At 52.3% G+C, this 14341-nt stretch overlaps 4 protein-coding genes across 4 annotated transcripts; 3 read left to right on the top strand and 1 right to left on the bottom strand.

Moving 5' to 3' along the window:
• Nucleotides 1-696: 696 nt before the first annotated feature.
• J4E93_000340 (uncharacterized protein) lies at nucleotides 697-4741 on the top strand (the record flags this gene model as incomplete). Its single annotated transcript, XM_049338301.1, has 3 exons — nucleotides 697-4224; nucleotides 4276-4439; nucleotides 4495-4741. 3 exons carry the CDS (start codon nucleotides 697-699, stop codon nucleotides 4739-4741), a joined length of 3939 nt encoding a protein of 1312 aa, XP_049204186.1.
• A 1509-nt stretch (nucleotides 4742-6250) lies between these two features.
• J4E93_000339 (uncharacterized protein) lies at nucleotides 6251-8244 on the top strand (the record flags this gene model as incomplete). The annotated part of the gene is made up of 2 exons (XM_049338300.1): nucleotides 6251-7923; nucleotides 8214-8244. 2 exons carry the CDS (start codon nucleotides 6251-6253, stop codon nucleotides 8242-8244), a joined length of 1704 nt encoding a protein of 567 aa, XP_049204185.1.
• A 2087-nt stretch (nucleotides 8245-10331) lies between these two features.
• J4E93_000338 (uncharacterized protein) lies at nucleotides 10332-11360 on the top strand (the record flags this gene model as incomplete). Its single annotated transcript, XM_049338299.1, has 1 exon — nucleotides 10332-11360. One exon carries the CDS (start codon nucleotides 10332-10334, stop codon nucleotides 11358-11360), a length of 1029 nt encoding a protein of 342 aa, XP_049204184.1.
• Nucleotides 11361-11806: 446 nt separating this feature from the next.
• J4E93_000337 (uncharacterized protein) lies at nucleotides 11807-13376 on the bottom strand (the record flags this gene model as incomplete). Its single annotated transcript, XM_049338298.1, has 4 exons — nucleotides 11807-11943; nucleotides 12007-12041; nucleotides 12097-12281; nucleotides 12537-13376. The coding sequence occupies 4 exons, from the start codon at nucleotides 13374-13376 to the stop codon at nucleotides 11807-11809; spliced, it is 1197 nt and encodes a 398-aa protein (XP_049204183.1).
• Between the last annotated feature and the right edge of the window lie 965 nt (nucleotides 13377-14341).

The following is a 14341-nucleotide window of genomic DNA, read 5'->3' as shown; positions in this document are numbered from 1 at the left end:
GGATTGAGTTATCAAGAAGGGCGATCAAGCTAGATATACTTATGAAACGGCACCTTATCTGATGGACGGAACACGGAGGATACCGAACTGTATAGGAGCAGTTTGCGATTGAGGCACGAGCAAGCTATGGAGCGTCGGCAAAGAGGCGGCCAGAACGCGTTTCCATTCGTTGAGATGGCCATCGGCGAGCTCCGATCGAGGGAAGAGGCCCTGGATAGCGGCGCAAGGCGCGCACGTGACGGCATTAGAACCGCTCCTCACCCGGAGATGCACCAGGCGCCATGGGACTATGGGGCTTGAATTGTCGGCACATGGAATTCTGCGGCATGTCAGGCCATGATGGTGAGGTGCAGGGCGGTGGATCTGATAGACGCGAGCTCAGCGTTGCAAGGGTAGGTAGGTAGGGAAATGTGCACGTCCCCACGTCCAGCGGCGGCTGCTGCCCGCAACACGTCGAGATGGCTATGCTGCGCGCCATGCACCATTCACTCACACTGTCATTACACCAGCTCCACACTCCCTAGCCTCTGTCCCAGCCGCTCCTTCCCCGAACCTCCGCCACAGTTCCGTTTTTGGCTAGGCACCGCAACGACAGCGACTTCACCTGGGCCCGCGAATGCTCATGAGGCAAGAGGAGGGCACCGCCGAAAGACAGATATGCGATGCGGTTGGCGGGAACACGGTTAAGGCGCGCTCATGACGCCATCAGCTCGCTCCGTAAACACACAGGCCGATGCCGCCGACCAGACGTCTCTCCTTGCACCTACGACGAGTAGAGATGGGCGCTCTGCGTCGTCGGTCGGCATGGCCAGCTCGCGGGGAGGCCAGGCCTCGTATGCCTCGTATGCAACCGCCAACACAGGCCCTGGCAGCTTCAACACCGCTTTGGTACGGCCCTCGACTGCGCAAGACGGTCGGATACGTCCTGATTTCGACATGCACGCAATTACCGTGGGGGACAATGACAACACAACCACTGAGCAGAGGCAGGCAGAGCTGCAGGATCAGATTGAGAAGGAAACAAAAATCAAGATCGGCTCGGAGAACCTGCTCGAGGCATTGAACGCTAAGAACGCAAAAGATAGCAAGAACCAGAGGCTACAGGTCGAGGAACAGCTCAACATATCCAACAGGAAATTGGCGCAGTTGCAGTCGGGACTGGCTGCGGAGAAACAGAGAGCAAAGGAAGTCAAGTCGCCACCAGCGGACCCACAAAGCAGACTTTCATATCTCTTTCGACGGAATCTCTCACGTTCGCCGTCGCGGCATATCGTTGAGAAAGAAGTGGGAGAGGAGGAGGAAACTGAATCGCCGACCTTCGTTCTGGCGGAGATATTGCAGGCCCTGGAAGTTCAGGGCTTGCAACCGGAATACTATGTAGAGAGAGCCAACTCTCTGGTCCTTCTCTTCAAGCGACACCCTACGCTGAAGTACGACCTAGCCTGGTCCATTTTCGGACTACGAATGCAAACCATGCTCCTGAGCGACAGCCGCGAAGTTGTTGCAGCAGCATATCGAGTCATGCGCTATTCCTTCACTGATCGCAAATCTCTCCGGATTATACGAGCTCTTCATACAGACCATCTTGTCATCCTGTCATTAGTAAAAGAGTCCAAAGCCAGTGTGGAACGTGAACAAGCACTGAAGTTTGTCCGAGCGTTCCTCGACGTCAAAGGAGGCGTCGAGGAAATCGCCCGCGCAGTAGTTCGTATCATCGTTGCAGTGGCCGAGCACGCAGAAGACCGACTGAGGAATATTGCAACCCTGACTTTGGCCGAGATTCTTGTCCGGAAGCCATCTCTTCTGGTTGCAGCCGGAGGTATGGGCGCTTTGGCTGATGCTCTTGGGGAAGGAAGCTATCACGCGGCCGAAAGTGTTGGCACTTCGTTCCTCTATCTACTGGATACCCCCAGACGACGCCGCTTTTTGCGCTCTGGGCGCGAGCTGGAAGCTCCCTTCGCCATGTTCACAGACGCAAACACCACTCATGGACATTTGCACGAAGAGAAACTCAAGGTCAATGCCAAGGTCATAGCATCCTTACTCCGAAGTTGGCCTGGACTACTTACCCTTTCCATGAACAATTTTCTGCCCCTTCGATCCTTACTTTGGTCCTTGCAGATTCCTACTCCTCATGTTCGAAACATCATCTTAGAACTTTTATTCGATCTTCTCAGGATCAAGCCTCCCTCCTGGTCATCCTCTTTCCTTGCTGGTCGGCGTTTGACTACCTATGGCCGCGTCACGAATCTGAAGAACCAGCAGATCAAAGAGAGTTCAACCTCCAGTAGCACCGAGGACGATACCACAAAGTGGAGCTTACTAGACCACTATGTCTCTGTAGTTTTGGCTGCATTTCTACATGCAGGTTTGATGCCAGCATTGCTACAAGCTGAAGAGGAGTCTCTGACATTGCCGTTGAAGCGCAAGACAACCCTTCTGATTGGGGAGGTTTTGAAGATGGCCAATGAATTGCTACCCCCCTCGTGGAGCGCGCAGATCCAGGTACTCCCACAACTTCTGCATTCAGCGGCGCGGTTCGACTCAGAAGATCGCTTTGTCGCTATCGGTACCATATATCAAGTGGACAGCATCAACAGGACTCTTTATCGGTCCGGACCTACGTCCCTGTATACCACTAAGAGCACTGCGCTCTCCGATAGCACATCCACAAACAGACAATCTGACCATGCGGCCAAGCTACAAGCCGCCATGCAGGTGGACGAGGCCCACTTCCGCAACCTCATGGTCGAGACCCAAGTATTGAACACGGTCACGTTCACGAAATGGAAGTGGGATTTGATTCTGAACATCATCGAAGGCCCTCTACTCAACCCCAAACGCCTGGACGAGGCTATCAAAGTAACCAAATTCATCCATCGTGTCTTGGGGTTCTATCGTCCATTCAAGTACCGTTTCTCTGAGATCAAAAACACCAAACCGAACCAGCGATACGTACGTGCCGGTTGCGCCCTGATGCAAAGTCTCCTGCAAAACCCCGAAGGCGTCAAGTATCTGGCAGAGAGCAAGTTCATCCGGCAGCTTGCCGAGTGTTTGTCGCATTTCGACCGGATGAGCGGGCTAACATCTGAGTCGCCCATCTTTCAGACGGATCGGATGAATGAGACGCTCACTGGCGGCTACTTTGCGCTTCTGGGTGCTTTGACTAAAGACTCTCGAGGAATCCACATTCTAGAAAGATGGAGAGTGATCAATATGTTCTATCACATCATCGAGCTCAATGACCGCGACGACCTGATCCGAACTCTGTTGAGCAATATGGACTACACTTTGGACGGTCATCTACGCATCATCATCTCCAAAGCAATGACATCATGCTCCAAAGAGATTCGTATTTTTGCAACCAGATTATTGCGCAAGTATGCGACAAAGCCCATGGGAGTAAGCAGCTCCACCAGTGTAGCCGAATGGGCTATCAGGCTCCTTGTGACGCAGCTGTACGACCCGGATGTGGAAGTGTGTGAAGTGGCAATTAAGATATTGGAAGAGGCTTGCAACCAGAAAGAGTCGTTGGAATTCGTCGTGAAATGCCGCCCGGCATTGGATCATCTGGGCGAGATTGGTGCTCCACTTTTGCTCCGGTTCCTCTCAACTTCGGTAGGCTACCACTATCTGGATGGGTTGGATTACATCACGAGAGAAATGGACGACTGGTTCCTGGGAAGAAACGATACTTACGTGGCTTTGATCGAAGCCTCCATGGCTCGCGCACTCGCGGACATACCCGAAAAGCCGTCGACTCAATTGACGTACGACGACACGCCTGAACCAACGGACTATGGTCTCGTGCCACCGCACTTCTATCGGGAACTGACTAGAACCAAGGAAGGATGCAAGCTACTGAAGCAGAAAGGTCATTTTGACGAGTTCGCTGCGACCATCCGAGACTTTGCGTCGGAGAATGACGACCCTGAGATAATTCTCAAGGTCAAAGGCTGCTTATGGGCGGTTGGCAACGTGGGCTCGATGGAATTGGGGGCGCCATTCCTTGAGAGCTCAGATGTGGTCAAGTGGATCGTGCAGATTGCCGAGCAGTCAGAAGTCATGTCACTTAGAGGCACAGCCTTCTACGTACTGGGCTTGATCTCCCGAAGTTTACACGGCCAGGAAATCCTGCTGGAATATGGATGGGACGGCGTCGTCAATGACTCTGGCGAGGCACTAGGATTTTGCCTGCCGTTAAACTTCAACAAGCTCTTTGCGGTCAGTACATGATTTCTTTTTCGCCTCGGACAATGATCTAATGCATTATAGATGAGACCCTGGGTTGCCCAGGCGGAAGACATGAGCTGGAACCCCAATGCAGAAATTAAGGTTGCGGTCACCGACAGGGATCCAATAAACGCGCGCATCTTGAAGCTCGCGACCGACTTGGGTAATACCGTACTTGCCAAGAAGGCAGCAAACGACTTGCAGGCGTAAGTAGTCCCTTGTCCAAGGGCTGAAGGTTACGAGCTAATTTATGCGGCTTAGAATCAAAGCTAGAAAGGCACCCGGTTTCAGCAAGCCTGCGATCTTCCACAAGGTGATGCAGATATTGGAAGCACATCACTTCCGCCTCCCAGCGTGCCGGTTCATGCTAGACTTGTTCGACAAACGGGTTCTCGAGCAAATTGTGCTGGAGGAAGAAGACGACGAGGAAGATGAGTCGAGCATTGAGTCAGACATCAACTCAGAGGCGGAACAGCCAGGGACAAACGGTGGGCGCAGGGCATCGTGAACTGGTGTTCGCGAGAACGAATCCGAGATTTCGGAAATGGGCGTTGAGAAGCGTTATGTACAGGGATGTCAATGTACGATAGTCATGTTCTGTGTTGGTGGAGCCGAGCAAAAGCGTGCATGGAGAGGTTTCTTTTGCATATGGAGTTTCCCTGGTACGTTTTGGGAGGCTTGCCGAGTAGTGTCCACTAGTCTAGCGCTTCATTCGGCTATGCCCAGGTGTCTGGCGAAGCTGGTGGAACCGCAGCCAGGGACAAGAGCGTCGAGTGATATTGAGTTGAACAACAAAAAGGTCCACACTTGATAGGTGGCCTTGGTCTCCACGGTCTGTGTAGCCGCGAATAGCAGTTGTAGCTTGGAGGGTGGGTGAGACACGAGGCACAAGCATTGTTTGCCCTTAATGGTGAAATGCAAGTCGTCACCACAATCGGACCCTCATGGCGTCTTCTGGCTGATTTACAGGGTCTTCTGTGGCGGCTAGTCTTTTCCGAGCGAGACACATGGGAAAATGACAGCGAGCGGACCCGCCGTTGATTGGCTGCGTAGACGTGATCCATGACGACGACGACTTTCGCTTCTTACATGTATTACCGCCGAGCAACGATGGAAAGACACGAAGTCTTGCAGATAGACGCACCTGCTATTGCGCTGGGCTCGCGCGGCTACGCTGCTGGGAATGAAGATGGGCCTGTCGAAGACATGCCGCTCGAAAGGCATTGAAATGGCTGGAATTACATGATCACCGCCTTTACCGTGTCCAGTCCGGATACGCGGCGCAATCAATGGGCCGCGGCAGTCATCCCAGTGCTCGGGATACCGGTTCGAGGCGCATCTGGTGTGGGAACAAGCAAGGCCTTGCGTTGTCTTTGGCTGCGTGGACATTTCTCTGCGTAAGGACCGTGCCGTTCTCTCATGGGGCCAGGATAGGCTTAGCCTCGATCCGAGCATCCCAGCGTTGAACACAGACATCGGGTGGCAGCCTTCCATGACTGATACGGGGCGCAGAGCAACATCGCCGATCTTTAACTATCCGTCCAGCATGGATGACCACTTCAAGTTGTTCTCTCTTGAACATGGCCCTCGTCCGCTCTGCGCTCTACTGCTAGACTGCACCACCTCCTCCCACTCGCGAGCCCTCGTGTTGCCACCCCGCGTGCTCCTATAAACCTCGACACTGTCTGCCCCAGATAATATCAGCACCCTCGGCAGCCTCTGTCGTCATTCGTCCCTGCATCAGCACGCGCGTTGCTGATCCGCCTCGACCCAGCGTCCGAAAGCATCGACCGTTCCGTGAAAGACGTTTCAACCCACTCTTGCCTATTTCAAAGGTTTGACTATCTTTGAAGTACGCAGCCTCGCCATCGCCTACATAACCGCCCTCCCTCCCTGCACACCTGCAGTGCGCATCCGCTCGACCACCTCGGGACCAACCAAAACCGCGACCCGACCCACCGACGGGCCTGCGACTGTACATGGCTGCCGCTGCCATTGCACAACATAGCGAATCTACATGAATCACCAACGGACAAAAGGGTGCTCTATCGTCGAAAGCGTTGAGCATTCCTTTGAGCCTCAACTATCTGCACAGGCCTTCATGTGCGACAATGAGCGCTCGGCAGAGGCTTCGGAGGCGGTCGCCCTCGACGCCCACCGCGACGCCCGTCAGATGGTCCGCCTGGTCCAGTGCCCGCGATGCTCGAAACCTCTGAGTGTCCCCGTCACACTACCTTGCGGCCACACCGTCTGTCGCGGCTGTCTGCCTCCCCCGCAACCTCGCACCAACATATCCTACCCGAATACGCCGGACCGCCTTATGGGCATCGCGTGTCCGCTAATGGGCTGCGGGGCCGAACATGCTTCTGCTGAGTGCTCTGTCGACGTGACGTTGACAAAGTTGATGGACTTGATAAAAGCCGAGATAGTCGAGCATCGACCATCTGCGGAAAATACTCCGATGCTCCTGATGGAGCTACCCCAGCATGAAGATTCACCCATGGACGAGAAAGAGAAGGAAAAGCTTAGTCACCATGGACATCAGGAGGAACTGCATGGCGGACGTCTCGTGTCTACCTTCAACATGGCTGAGATGGGCAAACTTCGGTACACTTCCGAAGTCCACTACCAGTCGTTATCGGCAAGCGGGGACGACTACGACCATCTTGACATCACGCTGCTGGAACGCTTGCGCGACGTAACACACAAGGAGTTAGACTGCCTTGTCTGTTACAACTTGATGCTCGACCCGACCACGACTTCGTGCGGTCATACATTCTGCCGCCGCTGCCTCGCTCGTGTCATGGATCACAGTAGCATTTGCCCCTTCTGTCGTAGAGGACTGCATGTGCCTGCGTCCTTGCAGAATCAATCTAGCAACGTCATACTCAACTCCTTGTTGAATGGGCTTTGTCCAGATTTGGTCAGTGCTCGTGCCGATGCCCTCAAGGCGGAAGAACAGGCCGGGGACAACGTCTTGAACGTTCCGCTCTTCATTTGCACACTGTCATTACCTGCAATGCCGACTTTCCTTCATGTCTTTGAGCCCCGCTATCGGCTCATGATGCGACGTGTCATTGAAGGCAGCAGACAATTCGGCATGGTCATGTATAATCGCACTCATGCCCCACAAGGCGATCTTGGTCCGACCCCATTTTTGGAATACGGAACGCTACTCGAGATCGTCAACTACGAACTACTCCGTGATGGGCGTAGCTTTATCGAGACACGAGGTATCGGTCGTTTCAAAGTGAGGGCTCATGGCTTGCTTGATGGGTACAACGTCAGCCGCATCGAGCGCGTTGAAGATGTCTCTCTTGCCGAAGAAGCCATTTTAGAGCAGCGCGAAACCACAATGGCACGGGACTATGCGGAAGCATTTTTCCGCGACCACCCTCAGAACCAGCTCCCTGCGGAAGTCGCGATTGAGACCCTTTCTACGCAACAACTACTCGACAGTTGCACAGCGTTTGTGCGGGAAATGAGAGAGGCTAGCGCGCCTTGGCTTCGTGAGCGCATCATCCAAGTCTACGGTGAACCACCTGAGGACCCCGCGATATTTCCATACTGGTTTGCCTCTGTCGTCCCAATCGTGGAAGAAGAGAAATATGTTTTATTACAAACAGAAAGGGTTCGCGAGCGTCTGAAGATTGTTTACTCGTGGATTGGCAGGATCCGCGGGCAAAGATGGTAAGCATCTACCTTTTCCTATCTATTCATCTCCACAATCCCTCGGCTCTCGGCACCAGGAACCCGGCACATGCATTAAGTCTTGGGTGACACAAGCACAAACGGTGATCGTCCCGCCGTCATGCAGCATGGCTTCCGCGGAGAGACGTGGATCATTGCTTGTGCGCTGATCACTATGACGATAGAGATATCCCATGAGTGTCAGTGACACATTTCCGTCCATGCCATTGGTTTTGGATACTTTCGACGCAAAGATATATCCGGCGCAGTAGCTGACAACGTATCGATAGGTCTTCGGGCAGCGCATGCAGTATCCTATGACTCTTGATTGCTATAATTACCATGGGCATCTCGATCCTGTCTACGCCTCCACCTCAGCCTACCACCAACTCCCACTAGGAGGACGAGACGCTTACATCACATCAAGCTCACGACTTTCCAATACCACCAGATACCCTTCGCTCATGGCCAGAATTTGATACCAGTCCTCACGTCTACATGCCTTTCGGCATCACGAGGCACTATTTCCTTTATGTGTATTGCACTATTTTACGTCACGAAGATCTCGTTTGCTATGATATGTTCTTTCGCTTCTTCAACGATTACCCCCTTTCAGGAAGGACCCGGAGCTTGCCGCGGTCCATGTTCAAATGGCTTTTTTAGACCCAGGTGCCAGCCTGGCCTTTGTGGGAAAACTTTTTTTCAGGACGGTTTTCGAAAAAAAGGCATGCTGTAACAAAGGGTGAGGAGTAAACTTTGCATTTGGCAGGCGTTGTTTCTATCGTGTCGATTTTAGCGGGGCTGCTTTTGCTAGAGATGAGGGGAAGATTGCTTTGTAGATACTAGAGTATTTGCGAATGAGATATGTGCATCTCCGGTCTTTGTACTGTGCATTGCCGTATCCTACAATACGCCCGCTGATAATGACTTCACATTCACTCGTAGTCAAAATGTCTGATTGCAGAAGTGTAGATCCGGGGAATGATGTGTCCCATTCACATAGGCACTTACCAACCGGCATAAATAGCGTTGAGTTTCGAGAAGTTCGATGGTATGCTTCTACCAGGATGTTTCTGAACAACATTCTGCATTAATGGAATGCGATACCCTATGCTGTACAGGAAAAAACGCATGCATGCGACGCACGAATAGCAGCTACATACAGGCGATAGTTCAAGCGGTACGTAGGATATCTAGAATAGCAACGTTTGTAGTCGCCGCCGCTGGTCCCGCTCAAACATTGTCTGGTGCCGTCCAACTTGATCTCCAAATTCCTTTAGTATGGAAGCCTCAAGTTCCCTGCGCAACCTTTCCTTCTCTTGATGTACGTGATCTCTTCTCTTGTCATCTTCCCACCGAGTCTTAACTTGCTCCCTCTGGACAGCCAGGATCTTGTGCGGCTGGATGTACGGGCCATACACGGCGGCGAGCTCCGGTGGGTCAAGCCACCCGTGACATCAGGGCCTCATCCACGTCCATACTTCTTGCCACTCCTTGCGCGCTTAGCCGGTCTAGCCTGTTTGAGTAAAAGCCCTCGTTCACCCAACACCTGGGCACACACCTCGTGCTGCTTACGCCCCGCGAAGTTTTGCGTTCTGCCGTGGTTGCCTAATTCCCCTACGTTGCCCCGCTTGCGACGCGGACCCCGAGGTTGCTGACAGGCTATTCGGTCTCGTGCCATTTCTTTCGTCAAATCGTACCTACAGTCTCGGGCGCATTAACGGTGCGACGGGCACATAGAGCTAGCTTTCCACGTATGCAGGAACCAGCTGTACACTCAGAAACGTGACCAATAACGCCGTGATCATTTGCATCCTACGAGACGCCAGGCTTGACAGCAATAGGTGCTGCGTGTTGCACAGCCCTGGATTAATACGGCTGAAACGTCCCGAGGTCGGTTTATCAAGCCGGCACACCCGACATCAAAACCTTGTCGCAGTTTCTCCTTCAATACCGTACAGTCGCAACGCCGGGCCACGCATATCTAACGCTGTCGGGGCGACCATATAGGAAAGGCTCTTCAGTCGTCCGGCCATGAAAAACACAATGCACTCTTCGCATGCCGATACCTCCCAGCTAGCGAGCTGGAAAGCGGCAGCAAACACTTGTCTCATTTCTGTGACCGTTATCATCATCGTCGTCATATTTATCGATCGAGTGGCATCGAAACCGAAACCATACCAGCTGTTTCCCGTCTGGGCAACACTTGAGATTGGGTTAACTTCGCATCTTTTCTCCGAGAATGGACTGGGTCGCCGTATTCTGTGAGTATCATGTAGCATTATTCATCTAGAAATAATGCTGATGTCCGCGTTTGTAGGATGTTGCTGCGGCGAAACAGTGGATCTCTGATTGGGCTCTCTTCAAAACACCAAATACTTATCGATTCGCCGCACATCACACGGTTAATGGCAAAAACCATCTTAGATCCTTTACCGGTTCAGTACACCCTTCTCGTCCGTGTATTCGGCGGCGTAGACTCCCTGCAATTCAAAAGAAAGTTGGACGCTTCACACAGGGATCTGCGAACACCCATCGAGAAAGTCTTCATGAACGAGAACGCTGCCACTGCTGCTTTGGAGAGAGCCTGCATACCCGAAAAAGTGAAGTCCTTCGTGACCTTCCAGTCTAATCATCGCGACATGGAGTTGTGGGAGCATTCGGCACATGTTCGGGTGATCAACCCTGATTCCGGTGGTGTTGAAAAAGTGGAGGCAAATTTCCAAAGCTTGGTTCGAGACTTTGGTGCCTGTATCGCTATCCCACAGCTATACGGTCGCGATTTTCTCGATCGCTATCCACAGGCACTAGAGGATTTGTGGAAGTTCGATAACGATCTCTTCCCCCTCTTAATGATTGGGCTGCCACTGTGGGCTCCTTTGAAAGTGTTGAAAGAGGGTCTCGCTGCGCGGACTCGTCTCATCACTGAACTCGAGGCTTTGTATCGCCGAATCGACCAGTACCAGCAGGGAGATCCTGTCGATTTCGACGCTGATATGCGCGACGTCGGTGAAACAGCTTTGGGAAGGAACAACATTTACAGGAGGGAAGGTTGGTCCTTCCCTGAGCGTGGTGCTGGAGACCTTGGACTCATTTGGGGTCAGAATGCGAACACGCAACCACTCCTCTTCTGGCTGCTGACCTATTTATATTCCACGCCCGAGGTCTTGGAGCAACTCCGCGTGGAACTGGCCCCATATGTTACAATGTCTACGTCCACCCCCAGAGAGCTAACATCACTGGATATGCAAGGCTTGTCAAAGAATTGTCCGTTGCTGAAGGCGTGTATCTACGAGACTTACCGTCTTGTAAACGAACCAACGTTTGTCTCCCCATTCGAACTTCACATGAGACATTTACTGACCTCGTACACCCCCATCTTAGGTCCATTAGGTCTGTTGGTTCAAGCCCAGTTCACGTTACGGACGGGGATTTGAGACATGAACTCAAGCCAGGAACATTCGTGTCGGTGCCGTATTCTCTGGTCAACCGAGATCCTTCGATCTACAGCGATCCCGATAAGTTTGACCCTGGACGATTCCTGGAGCTGGATCAGTCATCTGGGAAGCTTACTGCTCGATATGGACGACTGAAGCCATGGGGATCTGGCCCTGCAATCTGTAAAGGAAGGATATTTGCTGAGAAGGAAATCGTGACATTAGCTGCTGCTATCATTGCAATGTGGGACGTTGGCCCAGCGGACGGGGCATGGAAGCTTCCGGGTATGGTTCCGGGAACTGGAGTCAGAAAGCCGACAAACGACATACGTGTGGTGATTACAAGAAGGGTGTAGCGTACAACATAGCCAGAGTAGTATGCATGGAGTATGAAAGATATTACCATCACAGTCGTTGCGGATATTTATATTTCGTTTCTGATTACATTACTGCCTCAGCCCCTCGTCCCAAGCAACAAACGTTTGATGTCGATAGTCCGGCATACACTTCACCTTTGCTGGAGGTGATGTCTCCCACTCGATCTTTATATCTCCTTCATTGGCAACATGCTTAGATGTATAGCCTGTAGAAATAGAGGGACCATGTTAGCATATGTCTCACATGCACTTCGTACGGTCAAACTTACCTTTTAGGTTTTTTATCTTCTGAGTTGCCTCATTGCTGCGCCACGAAGTCAGTGAATGCCTCATATACAGTTCGTACAGTCGTAACATACCTGTACTCGACATTAACGCTTGGTACCACAGCAATCTTGCCATAGCCGTTAAACCACATGTCCTTGGCGAACAGCTTCGGCTCGCCTTGGAAACACTCGCCCTCCTTATGCGATCGAAACTTGATCTTCTTCTCCATGAGCGGTTTCGCGGTGAAAGCTGTTATGCCGTTCCAGCATGCGAACACCTGGAATGGTTTCCAGCTCGACCAACGCGCGTGTGCCTTAGGGTCATTATGGAAGAGGTTCCAGGCGTTATCCCATGATCCGTCTTCCGGGATATTGAAGAATAGGTCCCCAGTCATTCCTAGAAATGGGTATACTCAGTCAGTATATGTCTCACATGCACTTCGTACAGTCAAAACTTGCCGCGAGCGATCTGCAGAGATGGAGGTACGAAGTCAGTATATATCTCACATGCACTTCGTACAGTCAGAACTTACCCAAACGTCATAGAAAGTCGGGTTGTCGCCAACGTATGTCCAGTCCATGGCACATGTCTGATCGGCTCCCTGAAACTTCCGCTGGTGTATTATTTCCAGGATGTCTTCCATACACAAACTTATGTCGTTGGAGAAAATCACCGTAGTGTCCTCGTCGTAATGCTCCGGATGTGCGATAAGGTCTCTCACGGCTAGGTTGCGGAGCTTTGCAAGGCCTTCGATACGGTCTCCTCCTTTGGCCAAAGGGTTGATGTCGCTCGATTTGAAGTGGTATTTAATTCCAAGCAATTGCATACTTGCCCTGAGCTGATCCAATACCTCAAAGGTGCCATCGTCGGATCTTCCTTCGACTATGGAAAGGACGCAGTTCTGTGGCCCGAGAAAGTACATGGTTTCTACAATGGAACCAATCAATTGCGGAAGAAGATGGACACATTGATGTAAGTCCAATGCAAAGAAATATCGTGGGAGTCGCCCGCTTTGGAGGGATCCAGAAGAGCCTCCTCCCAAGTAGGCATAACGATCTTTATTGAATGGAGGACATTCTAAGCCCGATTTCGAATCCGATGGTGTCAGGATTGAATGGACAATGGCAGTGATATTGTCGTTTGCTGATGGCTCAGGACTGCCGTCGCTGTTATCGACGCGCTCGGGAGGCTGCGGAGTTATTGGAGGATCAGCCACAGGAGTAGCTGCAGGAGACGGTTTAAGTATTCCAGTGACGATGGGTTTGATATGCGATAGGTTAAGGAACCCAAATCCAGCTATAAGTAAGAAGATGACGCTGAGCAACGCGATTGCCTGCAGGAGCGATCGCAAGCTCCGTGAAAATGCTGCCATTGTAGAAGTCGAGAGTGGCGAGGAGGAAAAGGACCGGGGCGAGATCGAGCAACAGTTGAGCCGCTGAAGTCGGTTCGAGGGGCGATTCCTGAGTGACTGGAAGTGGATTAAGTTGGCGCTGCGAGACTGCGCCGCATCCTGCAGAGTGCACGGTGCATAGTTGCGGTTTCGTACCGTCCCGCGTGGGAGAGATGAGTAGGCGCTTAGTAAAGGTCGCGGGACACGGCAACCAATGACGCACCTCGGCAGGCGGGCCCAAGCGTTTATCACAACAACGAACGCGCTGGAACGGCGTCACGCACTGGCTGCCAAGACAAACTTCCAGGTCAATTGCCGATTGCACCTCTCAGTGCGTCTAAATACCCGTCTTTCTCAGATAGCGCCACTCTCTACTCTCGGAAGCCGCCTGCACTCTAAATATATCCCGACATCTTCGCCCCATGAAACAGTGGCTGCATAGAGGTAGTACAGACAATGGCTCATTTCGCGCGACCAGCGACTGTGGATTTGCGGCACGGTTGGGGGATGCCATAAACTGCGTGTTTCTTTGAGTCGCAGGTACCCGTATCTCTTCTTTCGTCTATTGCTCTACGCGTCGTCATTCGTTTCAACATTTCACTTTGAGGAGAGATGTTCAGGTTGATCATCCTTGTCGTCTTGACCTCTATGGAGCTGGTTTCTCCAAGCCCCGCCATAATTCGCAGCCGAATCGGGCCCTTAGGACCAAACGCGACAGAGCTAGCATCTCACGCTCACGAACGGATGTTTGAACGACAAGCCTTCGCACCTATCACTACTTGTGGCTACGTTGACGGCGATGCCCAGAGCCCTCGAACTGCTGACCCCGGCTATGGATGCCGTGTAGACACCGCGAACGGCCTCTGGGGATTTTGTCCAACGAGTGTGATATCGGCCAAAGACTGCGGTTTAGCTGGCATGTGCGTAGATGAGCACTCTTGTACGGC

The sequence above is a fragment of the Alternaria ventricosa genome (assembly GCF_023758065.1).
Source record: "Alternaria ventricosa strain BMP 2768 chromosome Unknown scaffold_1, whole genome shotgun sequence".
NCBI classification, from domain to species: Eukaryota; Fungi; Ascomycota; class Dothideomycetes; order Pleosporales; family Pleosporaceae; genus Alternaria; species Alternaria ventricosa.
The sequence above is the reverse complement of the archived record's forward strand: the minus strand, read 5'-3'. Positions and strand labels throughout refer to the sequence as shown.